We start from the raw sequence: 21847 nt of genomic DNA on the forward strand, positions 1-21847 counted from the left end.
TCTGGAGCCTGTGCTCCGCAACAAGACAGGCCGCGATAGTGAGAGGCCCGTGCACCGTGATGAAGAGGGGCCCCCACTTGCCGCAACTAGAGAAAGCCCTCGCACAGAAATGAAGACCCAACACAGCCAAAAATAAATAAATAAATTTATACAAAAAAAAATACATACCAAAAAGATAAATAAAATAATAAAATACAATGGGGTATGTAAATGGCCTATCATGTGTTCTAATCTTTTCACAAGGAAAATTGAGAACTCTTATCACAAAATTAGGGCGAAAGGCAACTTTCTATAATGAAAATACTTTTTCTAACAGATGTGATTACAAGAAGGGAGGCAAATTATTACGATTATTACTAAGTGACCAAAAACTTTGAAAAAGAACAGATTTGGTGGGGGGGGGGGGGGCGGGATGGAGAGGTTAGGGAAGAGGGGAGGTAGAGCAAAGAAGCAGCATGGGCTTCTTCTCCTGGGCTCTTCCACACAGAGTTATGGCCAAACATGCACACTCCTGTTCCCTTCCCTCTTTATTTCTGGCCCAAGTTCTTCATGGTAGTGACTTTAGAAAAAGGCTCTCTCTGCCTCACTGAGTTACTTTACTCGCATTACCTACAAAGGTGGCATAAATAAGACCTCATAAGAAACCCCGCTTCGAAATGATCTGCAACACCAATATGTTGCAACAGCTTTCATTTCCAAGAGAGAAACCACAGTTGGCTGCTTCAAGCACGGAGCTAGGCTGGTATAGTGTTACGTAACTGACTTCAGAATCTTGAATATTTCCAGGCACAGAAACAGAAAACGGTGGACAACACTGATAAAGACTGCTACTTGCCCCTCAATAATTATGTTTCATTTGTCTCTTAAAATAGGACTTTCTCTCTCTCTCTCTAAGGTGGGTACACAGCCACATGGAATAGAGGCTACATTTTCCAGTCTATCTTCCAGAAAGGCCTTGTGATTATACCCCTAGCCAATGGGATATAATTGGTGGTTGCTAGCAAATTTTTAACAATCAGTCCTCTTTGGGAGAGACGGGGGTGATGGGGAAGCCCTAGTTTGCAGCGTTTGCCAATTTCCATGGTATAAATATACTCCCACCATGGCTAATTTCAAGCTTCTACCTTGATGGCACTGAACACGGACTGGGGAAGAGCGGCAGCTCTCACAAGTTGGTACCAACAGGCTCCAGCACATCACTGGCTGTAATAAAGTGTTATATGTAATTTCTGGGAAATGTCCTTAAAGAAGGAGGCAAGTCTTAATGGCTGGGGGCATGCCCTTCCCCCTTCATCCTCCCCGCTGGCCAGAATGTACACATGACTGGTGAAGTCCAGCCATCAGATTGGACCATAAGGAGGAATAACAGAGTCACAATAGAGAAGCCTTGGTCTCTGACGATCAACAGCTGCTAAACTGTCCTGAGATTGCTTACCTGCAGGCTTCATTTACATGACAATTGTGAGAAAGAGGAAAAGTTGTATCTTGCAAATGCAACTGATATTTGGAGTTTTCCCATTCACAGTAAAATCTATCCCAACCAAGGGCATCACGCATGCTAAATGAGATAAGTAAAGGATTCAGATTTGAAACAACAAAAAAATGTCTGAACCTTTCTGGGAGGGACAAAGAGGATAGAAGGTGAACAGAACAGCCAAAGGGGGAAGGGACTTGAAAATGAGGTTCTCACCTCTCTCCACCTGAGCCCCTCCTCTCTGATCTACAGACCCCTGCAGAGAGTGAGCAAGCCTCAGCCAGCAAGGCTTCCTCCTGGTACACGAGGGTCACAGCTCCCGGCTCCACAGCGAGGGCTCAGGGAGGACTCCCCACCTAAGGGCGGTCCAGATCCTCTGCCAGAGAAGGACAGACTGTTCTCACGCCTCTTTCTTCTACAGCATTTCCCCAGGCAGAGAGGAGAGATGGGAAATGTATAAGGTTATTTGGGGGGATAGACTGAGTTGACTCCGAGGCAGTGATAGGCAGGTTAGTGTATTCTGCCTTTCTGGGGTTTACTTAAAATATATTTATTGCTCAGGCATGGGCTGGCCTGTTATGATCTTTGGATTGTACTGTGGGTTTCAGACAAATGTAGAATGACTTACTTAAAATGTAGGTAAAGGGCTTCCCTGGTGGTGCAGTGGTTGAGAATCCGCCTGCCAATGCAGGGGACACGGGTTCAAGCCCTGGTCTGGGAAGATCCCACATGCCGCGGAGCAACTGGGCCCGTGAGCCACAACTACTGAGCCTGCGTGTCTGGAGCCTGTGCTCCGCAACAGGAGAGGCCGCGATGGTGAGAGGCCCGCGCACCGCGATGAAGAGTGGCCCCCGCTCGCCGCAACTAGAGAAAGCCCTCGCACAGAAACGAAAACCCAACACAACCAAAAATAAATAAATAAATAAATTTATTTAAAAAAAAAAAAAAAAAAAAAAATGTAGGTAAAATTTATTATTACACGTGAACGCCTCCTAAAAGTTATTATCTAAATGAAGATAACAGTGTCACAAGTATATTCTTATCCACTTTCAAAACACTCTTTCCGAGGTCTCTAGGGACCAAGTCTGCACACATCGCACAAGCAATTCAGCAATGCTGAGTGTCTAGTGCATCACTGCCCTCACTCTGGGAGGATCCTACAGGGATCGTCTCCATTCACTGTACACCTGCACAGTTTCTGCTTGTACATTGACGGTACTTCCATCTCTTAACAACTTCAGACTCAAGAACCTTTGTGCAATCAGCATGATTTTCCGTCCTCCCTCACCACCCACACCCACCTCCCTCCCAATGCTAGTGATGCTGAGGACGCGATGTGGGTTGATGGTGGGAGTGGGGGGCAGGAGGAAAGCGTGGGGAGCGGCCAGACCAAGTCAGCAAGAAGAGAGGAGGTAGCCTGGGTGAGGCACATACAGATGACGGACACCTGTGCAGGAAGAGGCTCTGAAAGCAGCTAAATAAAGCACAGCTAGCTCTAAGATAAAAACCAGGCAATGACTGAAGCCCGCGCGCGCCTAGAGCCCGTGCTCTGCAACAAGAGAAGCCACCTCAATGAGAAGCCTGCGCACCGCAACGAAGAGTAGCCCCCGCTCGCCACAACTAGAGAAAGCCCGTGCGCAGCAATGAAGACCCAACACAGCCAAAAATAAATAAATAAATAAAAATTAAAAAAAAAAAAAAACTTGTCAAAGAAAAAAAAACAGGCAAGAACAAAAGTTCCAGTCACGTCCCATCAAGAATCCTGACAGGGCTTCCCTGGTGGCGCAGTGGTTGAGAATCTGCCTGCCAATGCAGGGGACACGGGTTCGAGCCCTGGTCTGGGAAGATCCCACATGCCGCGGAGCTACTAGGCCCGTGAGCCACAGCTACTGAGCCTGCGCGTCTGGAGCCTGTGCTCCGCAACAAGAGAGGCCGCGATAGTGAGAGGCCCGCGCACCACGATGAAGAGTGGCCCCCGCTCGCCGCAACTAGAGAAAGCCCTCGCACAGAAACGAAGACCCAACACAGCCAAAAATAAATAAATAAATAAATAAATAAATAAATAAATAAATAAATAAATAAATAAATAAATAAATAAATAAATAAATAAATAAATAAATAAATAAATAAATAAAAAAGAAAATGTGTATCTAAGCAAGCTGTTCACTTCCCTCAAATGTAATTCTGAACAAAAGGAAGAGAGCTGCTTCTGAAATCCAATATTCAAGTGAAACAGAAAAGATCCTCATGAGGGAGCAGTTTAGAAGATGTATGGGAAGGTATGGGAACCATGCCATGGAAGGAGGCTGTGAGCTGATTAACAGGGAGTGTGAATTAATTCTTCAGTAACAACAACTTAGAAAAGATGAAGGTGGGTTAAAAATGTCCTGACTTGGGACTAGCATGGCACATCATCAAGACTGTCTGCAATCTTTTGAGCCAACCAATTATGCAACTTCTAAACTATATTTGTAGTTTGTTTACTTCAAGTGTCATAGAAATAACTCCTAGGCATTTTAGTTATGCACAAAAGCTATGGAATCTTCCTGAGTGAATATATTTTACACTGGGGTACGTATATTGAATCAACTTAGCTAAAACTAAAAGTAAAACAGAAGCAAGAAAACAAACTCACTTGTCAAACTCATCAAAGAGATCACAACTCTGCAGTTTTGAAAGAGCAAGTCGAAAGTATTCGGCTAGAAAACAAATGGGAGTATTATGAATAAAAGCAATCATGACTTCTTAGGTACACAGTAAACCACCTTATCTACTGCCCTCCCCAAAACCCACTTCAAACTGGTATGGCCACCTGTGATTTATTCTGTGGTGAAAATTCATGTTACAACTGCAATTAGCCAGCACTACTTAACAGGCGCACTCAAAATGGTAAATGCTCTAAGGACATTCTCCAAAAACCCCAGAAAAATAAGATGCTTAATCTAAAAACAATCATAACCAAAAATTAATCATATCAGATGATTCTGAAACTGACATTGGTATAGAAATCAATATTCTGCAACTTTAAACCTATTAGATTATCAAACTCTCTGCAATGTATTTTACACACACACACACACACACACACACACACACACCCAGGGTCAGCTGAATAAGAAAAGTCTAACTCAGGAAACTACAGGCTTGTCACCTCCTAGGCTTTCAGGGTCTCTCAAAATCTAGACTATAAAAGTGTGCAAGGCAAAGCAGTTGTCACCAAGCAGAGGGAAAATCGTTTCATCATTAGTAAATGGAGTAATTCTCTCTAAATTTAGCAAAAATAAAATATCCTCTGATTAAATTAAAAGATTGACCAAGGACCTAGAATGTGCTGATGACATAAAATAAAACTCATAGGTAAAGAGGTGAAATGGGAAATAGGGAGGAAGTTAACCCATAGGGTTGTCTTGCTAATTCTGAATTGGAATAAAGTAAGGCATTGAAACTCATGAATAATACGGTGGCAAAACAAAAGTGAAAAGCAGTTTCTCAAAAACAAAAAAATCCACCTTTTTTCATTCTTTTATTCCACACTGACTCAAAATGAATGGGGATTTATGTATTAAAATTTAATTCCTTTCACCCAATCCCCAAATCTTATCCTTAGGAATCATTATGAAACAGAAAGATTAAAAGGCCTTAAAATTATATAAACATGTGATTCACATCAAACACCACTCATATTAATAGGGCAGGGTAAGAATAATATTACTGACCTGATGTTCTTATCCCATAGGGCAAATCAAACTTATCGCTACCATACAAGGAAGCAGTATTTTTAAAATCAGCTGCACACAGAAAAGGGTGAAACTGATGAAACCTGGAAGAAAAGGATAAAGAATGATTTTCCCAAATGTGTATAATATTTGCATGTTTTTAAAATCAGAACTGTAAATAACTGTAGTATGTCATTCCTATTGTTGTATTAACTATACATGAATGTATAATTATTTTTAAGATTCTTTAAAAATCATCTTAAACACTATTTAACTATTACCTACAAGGGGATGTGCACTGGAACTACACACCCGGAAGGGAAACGCTTTCCAAGTAGTAAAACCAAAATTATGTAACAGCTTTGAGTGGGGAGTGGGGGGGGGGGGGGCACAAAATTTAAAAGCCAGCAAACACCAGTGACAGCCATCTACAGGGAGAGATAAAGGAAGAAATAAGGGAAAGTAGAAGTACAGATGCTGATCCACTCCCAAAAGAAAACGTACCATAAAGCTGTTGTCAGCTGTGAAAATAAAAACACACTGAAAGTTAGAGGTAGCTAGAACTGAACTCTTTCCTGAGGTCATTAAGTTAAAATTTACTCAAGAACAAGAACTACGGGTATTTGTCTTCTTGTTGCCTGCCCTGCCCCCCTGCTCCACTCAGGTACTCTCTCAGACAACAATGTTTGATGAGGCGCCTCTGTTTTTTCCCTCACTTGTAGCTCCTGGCACAGAGTAGGCAGACAACATACATTTAAGAAATGACTGAATGGGGGCTTCCCTGGTGGCGCAGTGGTTGAGAATCTGCTTGCCAACGCAGGGCACACGGGTTCGAGCCCTGGTCTGGGAAGATCCCCATGCCGCGGAGCAACTGGGCCCGTGAGCCACAATTACTGAGCCTGTGCGTCTGGAGCCTGTGCTCCGCGACAGGAGAGGCCGCGATAGTGAGAGGCCCGCGCACCGCGATGAAGAGTGGCCCCCGCTTGCCGCAACTAGAGAAAGCCCTCGTACAGAAACAAAGATCCAACACAGCCAAAAATAAATATAAATAAATAAATAAATTTTTTAAAAAAGAGAAATGACTGAATGAGTTTCAACTCCAAACTAATTCTTTATGGGACCATTATGAAGTAGAAAGAAATAAGTTTTTTTTTAATTAAAGAGAAGGAACTGGGACTTCCCTGGTGGTCCAGTGGTTAAGACTTCGCCTTCCAATGCAGGGGGTGCGGGTTCAATCCCTGGTCAGGGAGCTAAGATCCCACATGCCTCAGGGCCAAAAAACCAAAACATAAAACAGAAGCAATATTGTAACAAATTCAATAAAGACTTTGAAAATGTCCACATCAAAAAATAAAGAGAGCGAGATAAGGAAGAGGTAAAGCACATATTAAAATGCCATTTCCACCTACCAGGACTAAGTACTGCAGAGCAAGTCAAGCTAATCCTTATCCCATCCCCAACACATGGCCCCTTCTTTCCGGCATTATCAGTTTTGATCTTCCTTAGTATAAAAATTGCAGGTGGAGATAAGAGCGCCCCTGGGGTTTCAGAGGCTGCATGACAAAATGGAAATAAACAGCAGTAGGGTAGGGACAAATTAGCTTCAGCTTGATCCTGGCTTTGCTACCCAGGAACCACTAACCTTGGCAAGTCACAGGAGCTCAAGATCTTTAGAGCTGAGCTAAGAACTTACACCATATTCAGACTAAGCAAAGAGGTGAGAAACCAGCCCTTCCTACTCGAGAAGGGTGTGTGTGCTAGATTCAGTTGTGACAAGTGTTAGCAGCCTCAGGGGTCCAGCCAACTTCAAAAGGTCATTATCTGTATCAGGGTTGATCCCTAAGCTTAGGATCTGCTCTGGGAAGAGGAAGTGTCAGGTCACCTGACTTAAGACTGCACCTTGAGGTGAAAGCAATAAAGGACGCTATTCTTCGGAGCTGGTGGGAGTGATAATGATGGTAACTGATGATTAACGTCTACTGCCAGTCAGACCTTGTACTAGGTGACTTACATTTTATTTCTAAACGAAATAACTGTTAAGCACTGTGGCAAAGAACGTGGCCTGCCATTTCAGTAAACAAAGGATGTTGAAGCCCATCAAGCCTTCGGCTACTGCAGCTGCCCCCCAACTGTGCACCCTGAGGGGAATTCAGGAGGAAGGAAAACAGGATACTGGCCCCAGATAGCTGAGGTGCATATCAAAGGGATAATTCCAATAATACAGTTTCTTGCATCTTCCCACACATAGAAAAGGGGTAAATTCATTATCTTGAGATGTCTGGTTTTTCTTTAATTAGCAGTAATCTTTTTTTAAAAATTTATTTATTATATTTATGTTTGGCTGCATTGGGTCTTCGTTGCTGCACATGGGCTTTCTCTAGTTGCAGTGAGCGGGGGCTACTCTTCGTTGCAGGCTTCTCATTGCAGTGGCTTCTCTTGTTGCAGAGCATGGACTCTAGAGCGCAGGCTCAGTAGTTGTAGCGTAGGCTCAGTAGTTGTGGCGCACGGGCTTAGTTGCTCCGCGGCATGTGGGATCTTCCTGGACCAGGGCTTGAAACCGTGTCCCCTGCATTGGCAGGCAGATTCTTAACCACTGCGCCACCAGGCAAGTCCAGCAGTAATCTTTTGATGTTCGACTCCCTGTTTTTTTGTTCCCAGAAACTCCTATAAATCCTGGCTCCTCTCTCTTCGGAACAGTCCCTCAGAGCTATCTGAGAGGCTGCCATCCCAGGCTACAGTCCTCAGTAAGGTCCCCAAATAAAACATTCTCAACTTTTAGGCTGTGCTTTTTTTTTTTTTTTTTTTTTTTCAGTCGACGAGACAAAGAAACCGAAGCTATAAAAAGTGAAGTTACTATTATCTGGAGTCACTAACCCATACCTGACAAAGATGAAACCACACCCAAGCTCAGTGCTAAGGAAAGGTGTCCTCTTCATAGCACTGCAGGTAACTCCGCCAGGTTTCCCAGCAGAGCTTCTCCTGATGGCTACCGCAAAGGAGGGAGCTCTGCCTCCAGGGAATACTATTCACGTGACAAACGTGCAGACTTGCACACCTGCTGAGCAATCTTTCATAAATACTTAAACCCTTTTGGGTTTTCTCAGAAAGAAAATGCCTTTTCTCTCGAAAGCTGAAGAGTACCTTGATTCTAGAGTAGCACTTTGAAGCTGCAGTCTGCAACCCATAGGTGGCTCATGAAGTCAATTTTGCGAGTCATGATCAGCTCATTTTTAAAAAGTGAATAGAACAGAATACAGGGTATCTGGAGTAGGAAAGGTAAAAATTCTTTCTTTTTTTTATTATAAATATGTATGAATACTAAGTTCCAAAGCAAAATGTATTTCTTACTATGGGTCATGGTAAAAAAAAAAAAAAAAAATTTTAACATCACTCTTCTAGTTTTGCAGTGGTCCTAACTGGACACACACCCACAGATTGACTACAGGCAGCCGCGGCACACCTGTAGTCAGATGTAAAAATATTTTATGTATCTAAAGTTTTCCAGAAGGTTGGCTGATTTTTAAAGGGACCTGTAGCCCCAAAAGGTTAAGAACCAGTCATGGAGAGATACAGTAATACGATAAAAGAAAATAAGAAAAGACAATATGAACTTTAGATCCTTAAAAGATAAAATGCTGAAAAGCCTGTATGTGTTTTACACACTTCAACATGCCCAGACCCGACTGTCATTGATTTCTATTAATCTGGAAGCATTTTGACCAGCACTCTATCAAAGCAGTGGTGACAAAGGAAAAGAATATTTATGATGGAAGAGTAAATTCTCTACAAGTCCTGACAACCATAATGAACAATCATTATTTACATTCTATGTAGTTCATTAAAAGTCTGGGAAAGGAAAATATCTACTGTAAACTTTAACCTAGAAGTTAAATAACAAGGGTGGAAAATAACACGGGAACAAGGGTGGGGAAAGAAAACCCTAAAAGGACAGTGCACTCTTTTATGATCAAACACAAATAGACCTCTCTAATCTCACCTGTGTGAAAAGAATACTGGTCTGACTGAGTTCTTCAATGCCTTTTCTTAAAATATATGCAGAGTTCTGACTAAAAGCACAAAAAGACACAGGATAGTCAAGCTCTTCCTGAAATGTAGGCTAACCACATTATGTACTTATACTGCTAAGATTGGCATGAAAAAAGGCAAACAAGTGTGGAGAATGATTACAAACACATTTTGAACATTTTGTGTGCCACGGTTTCTTTTGTATTTTTACCTCAGGAGAGAGGCAAAAGCTGGCTTTGATAAACAAGGCTGGATCTTATTTCTCCTCTTCATTTCCACAGGTGGCACCCTATGAGACAAAAATAGCATCAGTCAGAAACCAGAACTAGGAAGACGGCCCAAAGGGAAGAAAATGCCCTGGGAACCCACGCGGTGCCACCAGTGAGAGGCTTCTCAGGCAGGGAATAGAAACGCTCACCGCAGCCCCTGAGGTATGACAGAAGCTTCTCCTAAGTCCTGGACACATTTGAGGATTCATGGATGCAAAGCAAGAGAGAGTGGAAAAGGCTGAGGTGACGAGTGGCCCAGAAGGGTCAAAGAGCAGTGACTCAAAGGACCCTGTGAGAAGAACTAGGATCATCACACTGTGGAAGCCAAGACCAGACTCACGTTTTAGAAGTTCCTGAAAGCCTGAGAAATGCACACGGCTATGTGGGTCCTCCGTGCCACACGCGGGCACACCCGTGGGCAGCAAACGCCACAGAGACACTGCCCCGAGCAGGTTCCGTAGCCCCTGCCCGTGCCCCGGGGACTCCACAAATCCCACCATTTAGAGTCACATGTCTAACTCCCCTCTATACTTGGCACAGGTTAGGCGCTTGTGTGTTCCCTGAATGGAGCACTTGTCTCCACAATTTCAAAGGGTATTGTGATACAAGACAGAGCACAACAATGAAAACAAATGAAGGGGACAGGATCCAGACTCAGCCAGGAAAGAGCAAAACAGCCTAATATAAAAAACTATTAACGATCATCAGTTGTGTGGAGAATTAATCTAAAAAAGAAAACGAATCAATTCTCTTCTGCAATCACAGGATTCAAAGAGAAACAGCCTAAACCCTTCATGGATTGACTCAATTTTAAACTGTTTTTGGAACAAAATCCGCAGTTAAAACTGCTAGGTTTCTGAACTCTGAGGCCAGATGCAGAGAATCATCTTTTGTAAATACCCCAAATGGCAAAAATCTCTTGATTTATATGTAAGGAAGGTACATAAATATGGTGGGCCAGCACACCAAGCCACAAAAACCAAATTATAGTCAGAGGACAAAATAAAGTATAAGATATTACTTGGTTTCTAAGGTTATTCAACCAGAAAACAAACTATTTTGGGATATTGTGAAGACTGTGGGTGTTTTTTCTTAAAAAAAGACAATTACTTGTCTTAAACAGTTTTTAAGGAAGCAAGTTACGAGGTAATTTCCAGCTCCGAGGTAATTACCAGCATCCGAGGTAATTTCACGATACTTTCTGCGTCTGGAGTAATGTGTTAGCTTAGGAGTGACATGAACGTTCCTCAAATTCTGATGACAAGAAAAATGTGCTGAATTTGGACCCTTTTCATTGTCTTCTTTATCATTTCCCCTGTGACCAAGAATAGGATTTGTAGGGAATTAGCAATCTAGTAAACTTCGTGCTTTCTTTTCTGTTCTTTTCTTCCATTACTAAGTACAGGACAGAGACAGAAGTGGCAGAGATGGAGGGAGAGATGCCTGCAGTAGGATCCTCATGTGGTATAAAATCAGACTTCTAAGATCTATGGCTCATTATTTAAGTCCAAAACCTCAAAACTTGTGTCCAAACCGACCCACCTGGCATTGAGTTTTTCCAGTGACCGTAAAGATCATTACAATCAACCAGTGATGAAGTTAAATACAGAAGCATCATTTTTTTAATCTAGTAAAACAAAACAAAACCTAGAAACATGATCTAGGATCTACTATTCAAATACTGGCAAAAAGTACCGAATTTTTGTCTAAGACAGGAAGTTTTTATGTGGTTTATTTTGACATCCTATACTCACCACTCATTCAGGATTTAAAGGTCATCAAAACTTGACTCCTCACGGAAGGACTGACAATAGGAAAAAGGATACCTCTACACTAACAGACCGTTGTCCTCCAGGACTACATTATACATTTATAAGCTAAGTGATTTGGGTTTTCCAACCTGTTGTCCACGTCAGCTTTTCTGCTCTGGTCATTTGCATTAAGATGAAGAATTTTTTTAAACATTTATAATACATAGTAGCAATTTCTGAGCAAAAATCTGGGAAACTCAAGCAAAGGAATTTCCAAAAGTACCAGACTTCTGAATTCTGAGTTTTGAAAATATATTTTGAGGAGAAATAGACATAGTCTAATTTGATGCCTTTAGTGTTTTTGAATCACCCATCCTCAGGGTTGAAAAATTGTTTTGTATAACTGAGGGTACTGTTGGTTCAAACTATGTTAGCTTACAGTTTGTTGCAAACATTGTAGAATACAGCAACATGTATATTAACTTTTTCTCTATTTATCTTTATTATAGAAAATATCTTAGAATGTTCTTGATAGAGTAGCACGGTAACGATGGTCTCACACTCGGTGTGAATGGTAGTTTAGCAAAGCATAGCTCAAGGATTTGCAAAGTTAGGAAGAAGGACAAGAGAGCCTCTCTCCCCACCCCCATCTAACTATGAAATTTGGTAAATTAGAATACTTTGTAAAAACAAATTCATATTAATTACCATTATGTACGAGATGTTTTGTTTTTAACCACATTGAAGATAATCGGGAAAGATTTTTTCCTTAATGTTTCTCCCGAGTGTAGAACTATAACAAAAACTTAATGCTAAGAAACATTTTATATGCACCTTTGAGTATGCAATTTAATCTAGATTATCTAATTTTCCTCCCATAATAACTAATCTGTTTTTAGTATCAGCAACATTTGGCAAGTTTATTTTTTAGATATAAACTGTGGTTCATCTGTTCACTTTTCTAGAAAAAAATCTTTCTCATGAGAAAAAGCATAAATTAACAAGAAAGGAGAGTGACTCGATTTGCTTTTAGAAAAAGAAATGCTTAATCGACTATCCTGTATTTGGACTTATTCAGGTGTTAAGAAATTTAGGGAGGTATAAAGGGTTGAATGACGACAGTGCTCTTTTTTTGTTGTTGTTAATCTAACAGACCAGCCTTAACTGTGGGCTTGAATCCTAAAAGGACAGTTGCCACAGTGGGACGCAAGGAAATGTTCGGTTGGCAGATGAGCACCAGTGACAGCCAAATGGAGGGACACACTTGCATGGTCAGTTTATTCTCTAATTCCAATAAGTTCTTTGCTTTCAGAAGCAAGAAAACATTTCTTCTCCCCTCCCCCTACCCCACCCCCGTTTTTTAAACACACCACAAGGAAAGTACAGACAGTTGCACTACCTCAAACCCTTTGTGACACTTGTAGAAATCAGTAGTTTTCTTTTAGATTAGACAGAATCATTTTTTTAATCTCTTGATTTGTTTTCCTTTGGTTCGAAAAGTTGTGTTATACTTGATTGACTCTAGCAAAATTTTGTATGTGGTAGCATAGCTTTAACCTATCCTATTACAATGCTGTTCTGAATTTTCTTTTGGTTTTTAAAAAACAAAACCTGTTGCTTAGAAGCCGTGAACTATTTTACTTTACTTCAACGTGTCAAAATTTCCTTGTTTTAAAAAAAGATCATTTGGGTTCACTCAGGAAATGCATGTCGGGAAGCTTGTATTACAAGTTGACGAGTTGTGATGTATCAGTAACTACTGTTACTCCTTTTTGAAAGAAATATAATTGATTTTGAAGTTTTCTAGATTGTCACATGCTTTGTGACTAATGCAAGGAAACCAAGTCCTGTGTGGTATTAATTCTAGTCATTTCTATTCAGGCTATAAACTGTAGCTAATTTTTATTTGCAATTAATTTATTCAAACTAAGTACTTTTCAAAATAGAAAAAAAAAGGAAAAATGATAAAACTCTTATTACAGAAGTTTTCTCTTTAATAAAACTACCTGTGCCTCTTCAACTTTTATATGTGACATTTCAAGTCAAAGTCATTTCAAATTGTACATACATCATTATTCACCAAATATTTTTAAACAAAAGGAACCATATGTAGTGTCTACATTTTATCAACAGTCTCTTATCCAAGCATTTTAGACTCTAAGAATCAAGTGCCACTGAGTCTAAGAATTACTCCATCCATTCAAAAAGATGAATTATATAAATAAGAATGTGATGTCCCAAAGATGGTCAACACCACTGCTTCACTGAAAAGTCAATAAAAAGATGTTGTTGTTTATCAATATTTAAACTGTTAGATGTAATGTATAAGATACTAGAATGGTAAAACTCTAATTTATAATGGAAAAGCTAGAAAAGGTTCAAAATGTTACAGGGTTTGTTTTTTATTTGTTTGTTTTTGTTTTTTTTACTAGGTCCCTCTAATATCATTTGCAGGTCTATGTGAAAGACCAGTTTGGTAGTCATTTTTAAACAGCAAAAATAAAACTTACCCATAGGCATTTGTTCCCCACAATATACAATGCAGCACATAATAGAGGAAGACAGCACTCAGGAAGATGGCCACAAGGTACCCTCTCATGGCTGGCCCACCTGAAACACAGGGGATGAAGGCCAAGGGAAAGGCAAGATCATTATACAGGTGATTTACACAATGGCTTACATACAAGCATTAGTGAATAAACATATAGAGCGAAGAGGAGAAGAAACTGACATCAGACTGTTATTTTGGAAACACCCACTAAATTTTCAGAAAATATTTTTTCTGTCTCTCCTCATCCTCTTTAATCAACACAACGTGATTCGCGTTTAGACCAATACTTTCCTATGTTAGATAGGAAAAAAATTCATTCAGAACAAAATTTTACACATCTATTTCATATCCAAAACTTTTTTCAGAAATATTAAAAAATACCTATTTTCTCTATCTCAAGAGAAAATGAATATATGCCTTAAGATGTAAACAAACATTTTGTTTTGTCAGTGCTCGAAATGACTTTTAAATGCTATTTATGCTAAAAGTCATTTTCTCATTTTAAAAAACTGGGGGAAAAAAGCTACTAAAAAATATTTCCCACAACCTCAATTTTTTTTTTAATTAACTAATTAATTTATTTATTTTTGTCTGCTTTGGGTCTTCATTGCTGCTGACGGGCTTTCCCTAGTTGAGGTGCGCGGGCTTCTCACTGCAGTGGCTTCTCCTGTTGCCGAGCACAGGCTCTAGGCATGCAGGCTTCAGTAGTTGTGGTACGTGGGCTCAGTAGTTGTGTCTCACGGGCTCTAGAGCGCAGGCTCAGTAGTTGTGGCGCACAGGCTTAGTTGCTTCGCAGCATGTGGGATCTTCCCAGAAAGGGCTCGAACCCGTGTCCCCTGCATTGGCAGCTGGATTCTTAACCACTGTGCCACCAGGGAAGTCCTCCCACATCCTCACTTTTTACACACTTTTAGATGCACCATATCACAGCACAGGTAAATTTAGCTAATTATTTGCTTGTTTTTATACTAAATGGACAGTATAGTTCACTGTACATTTATAGATAGACACACACCTGGACACAATCCTCTCTAGAGTATAAATGCAAAAAAAACAAAACAAAAACAAAACCCTTTACAAAATATATTTTTTATAGCCTAAAACATTTTGCTTAGTTCCCACTTCTGCTTCAAAGGCAGAAATGAGTATGCTCCCACTTCCACATGTAATTAAATGCAAAAGACAAATTTAATATATGTTTCTATACTGGATCTTCTATTTCAATGCATGTTGCTTAAACAGATATACTATCTCTTTGCATCTCTTGTCAAGTCCATCTAGATACTTGAATGTACCACTGGGCTCACTCCTGTCCGTCTCTATTAACCTCAGTTGGGGCAAGGCAGTGTCGAACGTGTGAGTCTGGTTAGATTCTTTTTTTTTTTTTTTTTTTTTAATTTTATTGAAGTATAGTTGATTGGTTAGATTCTTAAAGAGCTCCATTGCCTTCTTAAGTATAATCTACCAAACATAAATGAAGCCGTTCTTGATCATGTGAGGTCATCGTAACAAATGTAATCATTGTTCTGGGCTCCATTAGAGTTGAGACCCTCTGGAGCTAATGAGGGTGTGGGGCTGTTTGGAGTTGACCCTAAACTGTAGGGATTATCCCGTGCAGATTGCTGGGCACACCTCCCTTGGTGTCAGCTGTTGCTTCTCACTGCAGTTAAGGCAGTAGTTTACACATACTTCTAATTTAGCAGACATAATCCCCGTGAAGAGTCAACACAGGTTAGAAATCAGAAGACAGGAATCATGGCCCAACTCCACATCATTCCTGGCTTGGAGAGGGGCCTTAGGTAAATCAGTCTCCCTTTTCCAACCTGACTGTTCTCACATGTTGAGGAGTGAGAGCACACAGCCAACCTCTTTGGGCTATTAGATAGAGTGGCCAAAATGATGGGAGTCTGGCATAACCTAGGACACAAGAATATGTGCTGAATAAGTTTGTATATTTTATGGTTGTTTGTTTTCTAAAGCTAAAGCCAGCTGTGCTTTTTTTCTATACAGTAAAATGCATGGGTTTTGCGAAAACCAGAGGGAAACTTGACCTGCCCTTAATGTAGCCTGTGCAGTATTCTTACTGGTCTGACAGAAAGAGTCAGTTGGGCACGGCTGTGGCGGAAAGGCCACGTCCTCTGCTGGCAAAGGGAGTAGAGCATGGCAAGGACTCATAGATCACCTCAGGCCTGTGCTTCCCTTTCCACTTTATTCTGTCTTCCTTGCCCATTTGCAATGTATGTCTTGATGTACTGTGCATTCTTTTAGAAATCACCTTAAATTCTTGGTAAAAAGCAAGAAATAAATTGCATGATCATTAGTGGGTAAAAAAAAAAGAAAAAGTATGGTTCTGTGCTTCTTGAGAAATAATTGGTAAAATCCAAGTAATGGAGAGAATTAAGGTTTGGGATGATCAGAGTAAAAGTCTAAGACAGTGAGGCATGGGAGATGTTGGACACATCACTGAACTGGTTAATCGAGGAAACAAAGACAGCAAGATAGCTAGCCCAGAGCCCGGCCCTTATGACATGTTCAACAAATGCTAGCTCTGCTTCCTCCCTTTCATGTGTGAGAGAAGTGCTAATATTAAACACTTTGGCCAGAGGCCACGAGTCATGATTCATGATGGCAGGACATAGGGAGCTGGCGTGGCCTGGCCTTGGCTCATTCAGCCCTTTGACTGAACTGGCCTCTGCAAAATGTTTTTTGTTTTTTTCATTCAAGTGTCACGCAAACATGAATGTAGGATAAATATAAAAGACTCCAAAGAACACAATGGAATTCTTTCTATACCCTGTGACTCAGCTGAAATACACTAGAATTAAGCCTTTTTTGTTGTACATTGGACAGTCTCAGATATCAGGGGTGTTTGGAAACTCTGGAAGTTCTAGAATCCACAAGTTAGACTTGGACAGAGAGAGTTTTAGAAATTACTGATACCAGGCTTAAGACTGTCCTGGAAGGCATTTTACCATGGGCCAAAATAGTCACCAAACAATCTGCTTAAATACTCAGATTAAATATTTAAAACTCCACCCAGAGTAACATCAGTTTTGCAAACACCCAACAAGGATGCCACTTATCAGTATCAGCAATTTTTTAAAAACATATTTACATCTAAGGTAAGACAGCATATGAAAGTCTAGAGAAACAACTCAGTATTTACAGTTCAATTTGCTTATCTGTCCCTCAAAACATATTCTTTGGGAAATTTATATATCACTTTACAGAGCACGAAAATATGGGTAAGCGAGATGTTGTTTTTTTCCTCACCAGTTTGTGGTTTAGCTGAAGACAAAGAAGTGTGAGAAAACATTTTTTTCCTTCAAAAAGTAAAATGAACCTATTCGTGAAGAGCCACTGCATACACCGCCTGAGAAAAATTTTGGAAGCTTTGCCACTCTCTCACATGTCATGGGCAATTCAAAACATCCATATTCAAGTTGCAAAGCAAACTGGGGCCAGCCAGGATATCCTTGTGATAAACATGTAGAGTGCCTCTGCTTGCTCACAGCAAAAACTTCCACAAATAACTGAATTCTCTAATTATAAGTCTATAAATGAAACAACCATTTTGCTTTGAGCCAAAGACTCAAAGGAACACCAGTAAGAATTTAACATAGAGTGCCTGCCTTAAGGGGAGGAAAAAAAAAAAAAAAAAGCCCCTTCAATATAGCTTCAATTACCAAAACAAACAAGTTTCAAGATCTTGACATTAAACAACACATATCAGCTTCTTGGCTGCAGATGCTACTAAGACCAGAGTCCCTAAAACATCCTTCACAAAGTTTAAGCCATAAAGCAATTATTCACCGAAAGTGTGAGTAGAGGGTGTCAAGGGAGAGCAGGAATCACTGGCAGAGATCAAATGTTTATTTCTTCCCAAATTATGATACATAACCCAATAGATGAATAATCTGCATATGCCAAAGTGAGCTCAATCTTGGCAACAGGTCTTCCTTCTCTTTAATAATAACAGTATATTTTATAAGTTCATAAAATGCTTGTATGTCCATCACTTCATTTAAGGCTCAAAACAAGCTTGATAAACAGATGTGCAAGAGTCTGTCATAGAGAGTGAAGTCAGTCAGAAAGATAAAAACAAATACCGTATGCTAACACATATATATGGAATCTAAAAAAAAAAGAAAAAAAAAATGGTTCTGAAGAACCTAGGGGCAGGACAGGAATAAAGACACAGACATAGAGAATGGACTTGAGGACACGGGGAGGGGGAAGGGTAAGCTGGGAGGAAGTGAGAGAGTGGCATGGACTTATATATACACTACCAAATGTAAAATAGTGGGAAGCAGCCGCATAGCACAGGGAGATCAGCTCGGTGCTTTGTGACCACCTAGAGGGGTGGGATAGAGAGGGTGGGAGGGAGAAGCAAGAGGGAGGATATATGGGGATATATGTATATGTATAGCTGATTCAATTTGTTATAAAGCAGAAACTAACACACCATTGTAAAGCAATTATACTCCAATAAAGATGTTAAAAAAAAAAAAAATACCAGATGTGCAGGCATCATCTTCTTGATGAACGAGGGAAATGACAGTTTCTGCGATTCAGTGAGTTGTCCCAACTCACACAGTTTAAGAGACAGAAACAGACTTAAGTCTGACCATTTCTTTCTCACAGTTCTATTACTGGTGTCATCCTGTCTATCAAGACAGAATACATGAGGAGAACCCAAAAGAGAAAATTCTAATTGACAACTTCCTGACAGTGCGCTGTTGATGGGCAGAGTTCCGAAAGAGAAAATACAGACACGGGTTGCGGGGAGAGGGCTGCAGGACAGCGTTCCCCAAAGTGACATGGCAGGTCCAAGGGTCAGCACCAGCCGAGGGCTTGTTAACATGCGCATTCCTGAGCCCCTACTTCATCTGAGTCTCTAGGGCTTGGCAAAGTATATTGAAACAAGAACACTCCAGTCTGATTCTTATGCCGACCCAAACTACAGTTTGAGAATCACTGCTCTAGGATTCTCAAGAGAACCATGGAGGAATGTACTGAAATACAGAGACCATAACAGATGTTACAATAATGACCCCACTCCATGAGAGCAGGACTTGTCAATCATTTTATTTATCTACTTCTACGTGTCACACAGAAGATGCTAAGTAGATAATCGTTGAATGCAGTTACAGATCTCATAACTAGATGCTTTGTATTGATTTCTTATCCAAAATGCCTAGCACATGGCAAATGCCTAATGAATCATGGCTGATTAGAATCATTAAGATATAGCAGTGCTTAGCATTTGTCAAGGCCCCCGACAGATGCTTTTGGTGTATTACCTCATGTAATCCTCACAACCGCCCTGTGAGGGAAATAGTAAACTTACAATTCCCATTTCACAGATGAGAAAACTGAAGCTCTGAGAGTAATATTAACTTACCTGAGCTAATAAATTGCAGAACAGACTCAAACCCGTATCTATCAGACCAGAGTCCACACACTGTACTGCTGCTCTCCAGATGTGAGCTTTTACAAATTGGTGCAGGTCCAGCCTCCTAATACCAGACTAAACATGACAGAATATCTCATCTGCCCATCCTACCAGCTCCCTAAGCAGTATCAATTCTAGGAATTGAAATGGAGATAAAGTTTATAGTCACAAACTGTGCTTAAATAAAACCCTATTACTCACAACCTTGTTCTTCCCCACCCTATTCTGGATTTCAGTAAATCCTTTTTTTTTTTTTTTCTCCATGGTTCTATTGAGTGTCCTGGAGCAGTGATCCTCAAACTTCAGTATCCTTAAGAATCAAACTGGAGGATTCCTATTTCAATGCACATTCTTGAGCCCCAGGGCAACCATAATAGCATTGCTTATAAAAACAAAACAAAAACCCTATGGAATGACACTTGAAAATGGTCAGATTCTTATTTTTAGACTCTCTAATGCTTTTTGAAACCTAAAGAGGCTTGTTTTTCCAACAACCAGTTAGAAAAAAGCACATTCAGCAATAATTCTGGAAACATCATTCTATTCTCTAAGCACAAAAACCCTGTGGGTATCTCAGTCAATATCACATGACTCCAAGGAAGAAACATGCTTCCACACACAGATGGACCCAGCCTGCCCGGCCTCTCTCCACCCAGTGACCTCTAGGCTCAGCTGCAGACACGTCCTGGTGCCCATCTGTAGGCTCAGCTCCACCCCAACCTGTGAGCCTGATCCTGGCCCAAAGGAAAGGGAGCCTGAGACGCCTCCAGCAGCAGCTCAACAGTTTGGTCAGGTTCCTACTGATCCCACACTTGGACATGTCATTCACCTGGCCTGAGTTCCCGTTGCCGGGTCCCTGAATTACATCCTAGTTTTCCAAGGTCTTCATTCTTCTCTCTCTCAGCTACCCCGGCAGCTCAGCAATCAAACATCCAATTCTAAGTAACTAGGATCCAACACCACATACCCATCCACTCTATCCCTTGATACCCTCTGCTTCCCCAGTGACAGAGGTCTTGCTCTGCTGCTGCTCGGTCTCCTCTCTCATCCAGCGTACCTCTGCTCAGCAAAAATACTCGATAACTTGCATCTTTGTGCGAAATAGAAAAGGACACCCCATCTGCCTCCACACAGCCCTGTGGGCACATAGCTTGGCACGGGCAGGATTTCAACCACAACTTTCCTCTCAGCCAGGTGCCCCTGTTCAAGGGTCACCTCCACAATCTTACCAGGTGGCCCTGCTCTCAGCCTGTGTCCATTCAACCCTGGGAGAGGCTCTTCTTCATTCAGGTCTCCACCAGACCTCAGCTCACACTGACACATACCCGAGACTGTCTGAACTTGGCAACAGATCTTACGAAGAGGAAGGAAGGCAGGATGTATTTACTGCTCAGCTTATGACTCTTCTCTGCAATCACATGCCCCTGTGAGCATGAGCTGCAGCTCTACCTATGCATTAATGTCTAAGTCTCTTAGTCCAGCCCCATGGGTCCCCTAAGCCTCCTAGATCTAGCCGTCTCCATAGAGCCCAAGCCTTAAAGAAGACACACAGGACCTCGCAGCAATGGATGGAAAGGCCTCAGTCCTCTTTAACTCAGTTATTACCCCTCTTTCAAGTAATGATCCTTATTATTAATGGTATGATCCAAATGTGTCTGGAAGCCTCATTTATATACCAAGGACCTCCACCCTCTGGTGCTGATGATCCTATAAATAATAGCACACTTCATTAAGTACTTACAAAATGCCCAGCACTGCACTAAGCCCTTTTCACATACGATGATGAAAACAGGGGTGCTATCATCCCCACTCAAGAGATCTCTCTGTATTTTTATATTGTACATTATGGGAAACTTCTAAATTTTACATTCTGGAGAACTATAATTACTGTATTTCTTAACTATAACAGCAAGAACTTAATGTATTCACTTAATACCTTGTTAAGCAAGGGAATGATACACATTAAAGTATGCATTTATTAAAATATACTTAGGGCTTCCCTGGTGGCGCAGTGGTTGAGAATCTGCCTGCCAATGCAGGGGACACGGGTTCGAGCCCTGCTGGGAGGATCCCACATGCCGTGGAGCAACTGGGCCCGTGAACCACCACTGCTGAGCCTGCGCGTCTGGAGCCTGTGCTCCGCAACAAGAGAGGCCACGATAGTGAGAGGCCCACGCACTGCGATGAAGAGTGGCCCCCACTTGCCACAGCTAGAGAAAGCCCTAGCACAGAAACGAAGACCCAACATAGCAATCAATCAATCAATCAATCAATCAATAAATCTTTAAAAAAAATAATAAATAAATAAATAAATAAATAAAATATACTTACTTAGAAACATTAAAATACAAAAGAAAAAGCTGTTCATTTCAAAATTAAAGAGATAAATCTTAAAGAATTAGTAGTCTCGTTGATCAGATTTCTACTAGAAGGATCTGAAAATTCTCAATAGGCCAAAATTTAAAAATAAAGAATAGCACATATAAAATTCAGTATGCAATATTACACCACCTAAAAAAGCTAAATTTAAATCTGAAGTTCTGAGCTACTGTTATTTAATACAAATTAAGGGGGAAAAAATCTGACATTACTGAATAAATTAATA

At 40.8% G+C, this 21847-nt stretch overlaps 1 protein-coding gene across 9 annotated transcripts in view; it reads right to left on the reverse strand.

The window, feature by feature from the left end:
- ST3GAL6 (ST3 beta-galactoside alpha-2,3-sialyltransferase 6) overlaps window positions 1-21847 on the reverse strand; it is a 78323-nt gene that overhangs the window by 22185 nt on the left and 34291 nt on the right. For 8 of the 9 annotated variants that reach the window (XR_005019653.1, XM_036849838.1, XM_036849837.1 and 5 more), the window contains 4 exons: window positions 13747-13846; window positions 9428-9505; window positions 5191-5294; window positions 4110-4173 (listed from right to left, as the gene is read on the reverse strand). Coding sequence is in view for 8 of the 9 variants with exons in the window: in XM_036849838.1 (XP_036705733.1) it covers window positions 4110-4173; window positions 5191-5294; window positions 9428-9505; window positions 13747-13835 (335 nt within the window). In the remaining variant the exon portion in view is untranslated. Of the gene's footprint in view, window positions 1-4109; window positions 4174-5190; window positions 5295-9427; window positions 9506-13746; window positions 13847-20471; window positions 20492-21847 lie in introns of those variants that run through there. The other variant, XM_036849834.1, reaches the window with a different exon arrangement.

Source organism: Balaenoptera musculus, chromosome 4, assembly GCF_009873245.2.
Source record: "Balaenoptera musculus isolate JJ_BM4_2016_0621 chromosome 4, mBalMus1.pri.v3, whole genome shotgun sequence".
Taxonomy (NCBI): domain Eukaryota; kingdom Metazoa; phylum Chordata; class Mammalia; order Artiodactyla; family Balaenopteridae; genus Balaenoptera; species Balaenoptera musculus.